The sequence below is a fragment of the Uloborus diversus genome, chromosome 8 (genome assembly GCF_026930045.1).
Source record: "Uloborus diversus isolate 005 chromosome 8, Udiv.v.3.1, whole genome shotgun sequence".
NCBI classification, from domain to species: domain Eukaryota; kingdom Metazoa; phylum Arthropoda; class Arachnida; order Araneae; family Uloboridae; genus Uloborus; species Uloborus diversus.
The window spans coordinates 2,589,809-2,597,562 of record NC_072738.1 but is presented as its reverse complement, the minus strand read 5'-3'; the positions used below and the strand labels follow the sequence as shown (position 1 = coordinate 2,597,562).

Here is a 7,754-nt window from a genome sequence, read left to right as displayed (position 1 = left end):
ACTATTAATAGACAAATTGACGTTATAATACAAAAATAAAACCATATTAAGTCGTAAGTGAAACTTAAGACATAATTGGGAATTTCGTTTTCCACAATTTTCTACATCCAGGATAACCAAAATCCGTTTGTATTTAGGAACATCATTTTTACATAGAGTGTCGAGAGCAGGTTGTTTTCTCTGCAGTAACATAACGCTGGCAAAGAAAAGTGTTTTACAGAATTCTTTAATGGAAGTCCTGAATAAATATCTTATGCACATAGGGGGATGCAGTGCGCAAATTTCATTGAAACTAAATTGTGTATGTTTTTACTTTCTTCTATATCTAATATATAGAAGAAAGTATTGGATTCGTGCAAATTTTCGAATTTCGAATTTTGACGGATTCGAACGTTTTGAGGTGTGCTGAGTCCATTTCGACCATTTTTGGAAAATGTCTGTCTGTCTGTGTGTGTGTGTATGTATGTATATGTGTGTGTATGTATGTGTGTCACGTCTGTGTGTGACCAGTTTTTTGTGGCCGCTCTACAACAAAAACTACCGCATGAAATCGAACGAAATTTAGTACACATATGTGCCCCTATGTGAACTTGTGCCCATTAGTTTTTGGCGCGAATTCCTCCAAGGGGGGGTGGAGCAATGGGACGTTTTTCGAGTTACGCGTGCTTGCTATTCCTCAGGAAATTACTGGCGGAATCAAACAAAATTTGGTCCATATGTTGGTATTAACAGGAACAGGTGCTGATTCAATTTTGGTGTCAATAACTCAAACGGGGGTTGAGCTATAGAACGTTTTTTGTCGTCAATTGTGACTGCTGTATCTCAAGAAATAATGAACGGAATGAAAGAAAAATTTATCGGCAAGTAGCCCTTAGTGGGTATAAGAACTGATTTTATTTTTGTGTCAACAGCTAAAAAGGGGGTAGCGCAATCACCCGTTCTTTTTTTCCATTTTGAGTGCCCTATCTCAAGAAGTAATGCTACGTTCTGGTTGAAATTTGGAATATATGTGAATCCATATGTAAACAGGCTTTGGTTCTATTTTGACGCCAATCGCTCCAAGAGGTGTTGATTTTTTTTTTTTTTTTTTTTGCGAATAAAAATATTTTTATTAATGCAACAATAAGAAAGATAAATCGTAATAGATTGTCGTCTGCGTATTTCTCGTGATTTTAATTGTATGGAAATGGTAGGAAATATTATCTCAATGATTTAAAATTTTTAACTGTTGCCATCTTATGTTTGTTAACAAATAAAATATTTGTAATTCATTCAAGCAAGGCTTTTAAAATAACTTTCAATTTTCGCTCTTTGCTTTGCTTTTGCAATAATTCAGACATTGGGATAGTCGTCAAGTTTTTGCATGTGTCATTTTGTTTTTGTTGGGAATATTGCTTCCTCGTCAAGCATGGGGAGGGATCAGAAAAAAAAAAGAAAAATATAGAAGAAAGTTTCGTGATGGCCACAACATACTAGTTTTTTTTTTTTACATTGCTTGAATATTAGCACTGAAAAGGTCAAATATTGAATTTATTAAGGTACAAGCTGGAAAGCTGTCAACCTCGCATCAGCACTCAAGAAAGTTCTTATTTATAAACTGATTTTTCATTTATATATATATTTTTTTACTTTGAGTATGTGATGTTTCTTTCTTTTCTTCTTCACTTTCGTTTCCTCTTTTCAATAAGAAAAAAAAATTCTGATTGTCTTATAGTTAAAAAATTCCCCAACTTTTTCCAGATATCCAAGTTGCTCACCATCCTTAGGTTTGAAGTGTAGCTGTGTATTCTTTTAAGTGTATTTACTGTGCAAATGCCACACACTAAAAAAATCTCTTACGCCATCAGTGCATGTGCGCTCCAATACTTTTAAATGGCCAAATTAAAATCCCTCAATGCAGTGCGCACGTCCGAATGGTCATCGGTCAACGCCTGACCGGAGTCACGGAGAATACAATGAGGAGAGTCACGGTTCAAACTTTGTAGCGGCGGGACCTTTAGACAGTCATGCCTTCTAAACAGTTTAAAGGTTGCCACCACCGCTTTTCTGGGGGCTTCAGAGACACGCATCCATAAGCTCATTTCTTTTGCATTGAAAAAGGTGTTCTTTGTAACTCCGAAACACGTGTCTGCAGCAATCTGCAATTTGTGCTATTTGACGTTGTTAGTTCTTATTTTACACAAGAGGGGTTTTTGTTTACAATTGCCCGGGTGTTGCCCTTTGATATCTTCTGAGCATCCTGTTTGAAACTATATTTAAAGGTCATGTTGGTAAACAGTCTCACTGAATGAAAGGTCAAAATTTTATAATAAAAAGCCCTCTTGACCCAATAAATTATTGGGTCTTTGGGTCAAGAGGGCTTTTTTTTTCTTAGCAAGCAGGTCAGCATGTTCCTTTTTCAGCGACGTCGCAATACGCCGGAATTCACTGAAAGGAGATCATGTGGGGGAAACGTTTAAGTAACGTAAAACAGGGCTACATGGACCGGAAATAGCAGAAACTTTGTTTCATGCACCAGCATCTGCCTAGTACTGCCACCTGTCAGGGAGAAGGTCAACTAAGTCTGTCCACAAAAATTATACAGGACCAGGACGGATTTTAAACAATTTTTTCTCCGTGGTTCAAGTAGCCCCTGGAAGCTCACGTAGCCTGTTTTACGGTATAAAAGTATTTTTAAAATACAAGTTTCGCTTTTTATTGTTATGACGATGCAACAATATCCAACTTTCATTTCATAGAATAGTCCACTGTTCTTCTCTCTCGATTACCAACTATGTTAAGTGCAATACGGTGAATCACGAAATGTTGAATCGGTCAGGACTCACCTGTTTGTCCCCCGTAAGCACCCAGACGACGATGCCGGCTTCTCTGAGCGCTGCGATCGCCCTGGGCACTCCCTCCTGCAGACGGTCTTCAATGCCCGTCGCCCCCAACAACTCCAGGTTTTGCTCGATCATGCACGCTGCCAGGTAGAGCTGCTTGTCCCTGTCCTCGATGCAGATATCTGCCGCCCTCTGGTGGGGAATCCAAGCATCGTATTCCGCCTGGCTGATCACCTGCCGACAAGAGAGAAGATTAAAAATCAATGAATGCATATGATCATAGAACGCTTCGGAGTCAAGGATTACTTGACAAAAGCAAAATTACTAACATTATCCAATGCGTAATGAAACTATCTTTGGAGAATCGAAATGCGCTAATATTATCCATCAGTAGCAATAACAAATGTAAACCAGTAGAAATGATCAGTACTGTCCACCTATGGCAAGTTGAGCTCCGCTGCCCGACCGATGAAACGATTCCATTTGTTGAAATAGGGGTGAGGAAAGAAAAACGGCTTAAGAACTTGCGGATTTAGCTTACAGTGTTATTGCCCGTTTGGCGAACAATATAATTCTGGTAAGAAGTAGCAAGGAGTACTGGATTTTCCAGCCAAAAAAGGGTTGCAATGGTAGCCCAACTCTATGCCTAACAATTCCTCTTCTTAGTCATTGCTCTCCGTGAAAGAAATGGACTTGCTTAAGGCCATAACGCAACTTCTCGGAGCTGGACAGTAGGTCTAGTTCTTCTTCAACGGCCTTAACCATACTTAAAACGGGTCTCTTTATGATGAAGACAATACCATGATTGTTTCCATTCGCAAGATGTCCCATGGTTCTTTATTTCAATCATTTAGGGTAACTTTGAATCATGTGGGTTAACTTGCGCCAAACTATTCTTTTCCATCAATTTGACTTCACTGACAAAGAAACTGTAGAAGGCCCTATGCTTGCCCTTGCTAACAAGGTTATAATGTCCGTTTCTAACTCGTTGTTACCAACTCTGTTGCTCTATTAGTAGCCAGCACCGAGTAGAGCCAAAAGTGTAATCAATCATTTTGATGAGACAGTTTGGACGCTACTCTGGAAAACTGATCTGAAATTGTTGAAATCTCTCTTCTTACATTTTATGCAAAATAACAAATTATAGAAATCTTGCTATGAACATTAAAATAAAAGGTATATCAACTGCACTGAGGAATAATAAGCACAAAATAACTAAATAAAACAAAGCCAACTCACTTTTTTAGCCATACATAAGATTCGTAGGCCTTTCCTAGAATAGCCGTTTAGGTGCTGTTGCGTTTTCATTATCAAGTTTTTGTTAGCTGTAAGAGAAAATAGCTGCATATAATTACTTCCTACTTTTACATTGGGATTTCAGTTTATAAGGAGTCATAGTACAATAAAATAGAGGATACAGATGAGTAGAATTTGACGTAGATAACCCACCCCCTCTCCATTAACATGACGTTCGAGCTTGTACAGTACCCGCCACTAATAAAATCACTGGATTATAAAATCAGTCGCTTTTTAAAATCAAATTTGGAAGAACAGAATCATCGCAATATCAAAACATGTTAAAAACCATTATTTAACAAAATCACTATCGCCGTTTTATAAAATCAAACTTTTGGATATAATACGCCAAAAATTGATAAAGATGTGCACTAAGAATAAGGGAAGGAATCAGTCTCTGAAGATGAGGAAATATCAGAGTTGCTCTCTTCATTAGATATCAGTAAAGTGCTTGATATTATACGATGCACTTTTAAGCCAAGAGGAAAATATAATGTTAAAACTTATAAACATTTTGTAAACTTTCAAACGATATTGTTCTTTATTCTGCAACTCTGTAAAATATTGACGTATTGTTATTTGATTGAGACCCTTCTGCAAATTAAAGAAAATGTACCGCATGCTCAAAATAACCGTATTTTTAAACACTCGAAACAAAAATAAATGAAGTAATTCATTTCGTTTTTAGAGCTTTTAAACTTCAAAATCTATAATTTTTTAAAGTGAGTTTTGGTATGCCGTTTTATAAAATCAGCCGCTTTATAAAATCAAATATCTTCTGAACCAATGTGATTTTAATAAGCGGCGAGCACTGTATTAAAAGCTCTTGCGCTAGTCGGGATGAAAATTTAGGGCGGCATTCATTTTACCTCTTGATGACTGAGGTGCTAGTTGAGACAGGACAGTGGAATCTGCTCCTTTGCAAAACAGGATCTTTTGGCCTGTGATGGGATGTTGCAAAATGACGGACATTCGTTTCCGGGTGGCATCAAACGGTAATACGTGCAGAAGGCGAAATTCGATGAGGCCCTCACCTGTTGGGGGGGGGGGGAGAAAAGCAGTGAGTATTATCTTATCATAAACTTAAGTTACTAGCAAGTTCTATGAACAGCTAGTTTCAATTGTTCTTTAAAAATTTCTTCAATGCATTAGGTACAAAAAGAGTTACGCATATAGATTTTCAATACATATTAAACGTCTATCTAAAGTGGAACACCACTGATTATTTTACATTGAGTCTAAAAGTATGTGTGTGTGTGGCTTATTCCCCATAATCTAGTCTAGGCTAGACCTGGTCCAAGAGTTTGTGAATTGATAAGAAGTCTACACTAAAAGCGGATTGGTCGATAGGTCTTCATATGCTAGTCCCAAACAAGCAAGAAGGTGAGAAGAAGAGGCCTTAACTGAAGCACATTTAGTGCAAGTCTGGAAGCTTTTCTCTCCGCTGGTAAAAATAAAGTTCCTAGTATGTCTACTCTTGAGTCTACTGATCTTGACCTGGATGGTTCCGTCCGCGTCAAGAGCAAGGGCGCTGCCTGGGAATTTTTCAAAATACCAGGAGTGAAGTGAAGGCGTCTTAAACAGATTCCTAAAGGGCGTCTTAAACTTTGAAGAGATCTCAGATGATGTAGGACTCCCAGATTAAAGGCCTAGAAGATCCCTCTTTGGCAAGAATATCGGCTGTTTCATTGCCCAGGATACCAATAAGTGAGCAAATCCATTAAAGAAAAATCTTGCGATGTTGTGAGAGTGCTTTTAAATTTCTAGAATTGTCATTGAAGCATCGTCTCCAACCCTTGTCCAATTGCTCAGGTGTTGAATAGCACTGCGGCTATCGGTTAAAATCCAGACATCTTCTCGAAGCAAAACCTTTTAAAGAGTATTATCTGCTAAGGGAACAACAAAGAAGTCGACCATCTGGCCAAAAGAAAAAAAAATCATTTTGCCTGCTAGACTGCTTGGTTTTGCGTTTGAGCCTAAGAATTTCTTCTCCTTCGGTGAACGAAATACTGAAGTAACATTTTTTTTTATATAATTGAAATGAATTTTTGTACAGTAAAGGTACACGGGTGCTTCCACAGTTGAATAAGGTATGTTTCGTCAATTTCTGAAGTGAGACACATTACATAAGGTATCGACAGGCGGAAGAACAGAGTGAATTGTGTTTCTTGACGCATTTCTGAACCACTCTTTTTCGTGATTGCTTACTAGCTCTGACATGAAATTTCCATTGAAATTATGGTTTAGAAGGAGCAATTTAAATGTTCAGAACAATAAAAAATACAAAGCATGGTCGAATAAACTAACGTAAAAGTAAAAAATAGCCTAAAAATTAACGTCAAGAGAACGAATGAAGAGTGAAAGAAATAAGCTATTGGCGCACTAGCCACCCTTTCCGGAACATTCTTATACAAGACTAGCTGTACCCATAAGGCGATGCCCGTGCTAAAAATTTAAAGGAAGTCCGTTGAATACCCCCACCCCCCTCTGATGTGAAATGATCATTTTTCTTCAACTAAAATGCGTACACACCTTTTCAAAAAACCTATTAAAGTCTCTTTGGAATTAAAAACTATTCGCCAACATAGATAAAAAGATTAAAATGCAGCTTAAATACTCAAAATAATTAGCGCCAAGCAACCACGCTACCATGACTCTGCCCGTTAGCGAGTGAAGTGGTTTTTTCTCCGCAATTTAAAATGTTTCGCCAAATAAACAGTACTAGAGTAAAACCGTTATAAAGAACAATCACAATTGAATAATACAACAAATGAAATTATTTACTTAGATAAGTAACTATCTTCAACTATAAGAACAATAATGTAGGAGCCCAGACCGGGGCGCTCAGACTACCTTGAGATGGCTGGAAGAGCCGGCGCCACCGAGTATCCACGACATAACATATCCCACGAGTCTGCGCGACGAGCGGGAGAAAGAGCCAAGAAACGAGAATGGACGGACGCGCAAAAAGGCCCCCCAATAGTTCGCTGTGAAAATGCTGTAGTTGTAGATGTAGAATTGATATTTGATTTCATAAATGTAAATAGCTGTTGTACATAGGTTCTTAGTATTAATTAAAATTTCATTATGAGTGTTAATGCGAATCGTTCGTTGAGTGACAGTGTCAAGATTAGAACCCATTGAATCCCACAATAATAAACGTTGTAAAAAAAAGAAAAACAAAACCCAACAGGAAAATCCTTACAAAATCAATTTATGTACCTGAATATCGAAAAAAAAAAAAAAAAAAAAAAAACAAAAACGCATTCAAAAATTAGTTTGCTGACCACAACAGTCACAAATAGCGTAGCTATCGTCAGTGTCAGCTCGCGCCCTCTAGATGAGTTAACTTATCCCGCCACTATTAGGAATTCATAGAACTAAACAATTAATTTGCAATTACAAATATTTCAGTCAATCTAATTTTTTAACAAAAATAGCCTATAGCCTTCTGCAATAAATGGACTATTCAACACAAAAATAATTTTTCACTTCGAACCAGTAGTTCATAAGATTAGCTCGCTCAAACAAACTCCTCAGCTTTATGTTATTAGTATAGATTGGTTCTGCAGGTCCTGCTGACGTGATTCATTTACATGCCATCAATTGAGCCCACTCAGAGTGTCTAATATGGGC

The 7,754-nt window shown here is 37.6% G+C and overlaps 1 protein-coding gene across 1 annotated transcript in view; it reads right to left on the bottom strand.

The window, feature by feature from the left end:
- LOC129227868 (phospholipid-transporting ATPase VA-like) overlaps window positions 1–7,754 on the bottom strand; it is a 195,687-nt gene that overhangs the window by 49,276 nt on the left and 138,657 nt on the right. Inside the window, exons 11-13 of the mRNA XM_054862487.1 lie at window positions 4,988–5,152; window positions 4,062–4,147; window positions 2,826–3,056 (exon numbers count right to left, since the gene is read on the bottom strand). Coding sequence (XP_054718462.1) covers window positions 2,826–3,056; window positions 4,062–4,147; window positions 4,988–5,152 — 482 coding nt within the window. The remainder of the gene's footprint in view (window positions 1–2,825; window positions 3,057–4,061; window positions 4,148–4,987; window positions 5,153–7,754) is intronic.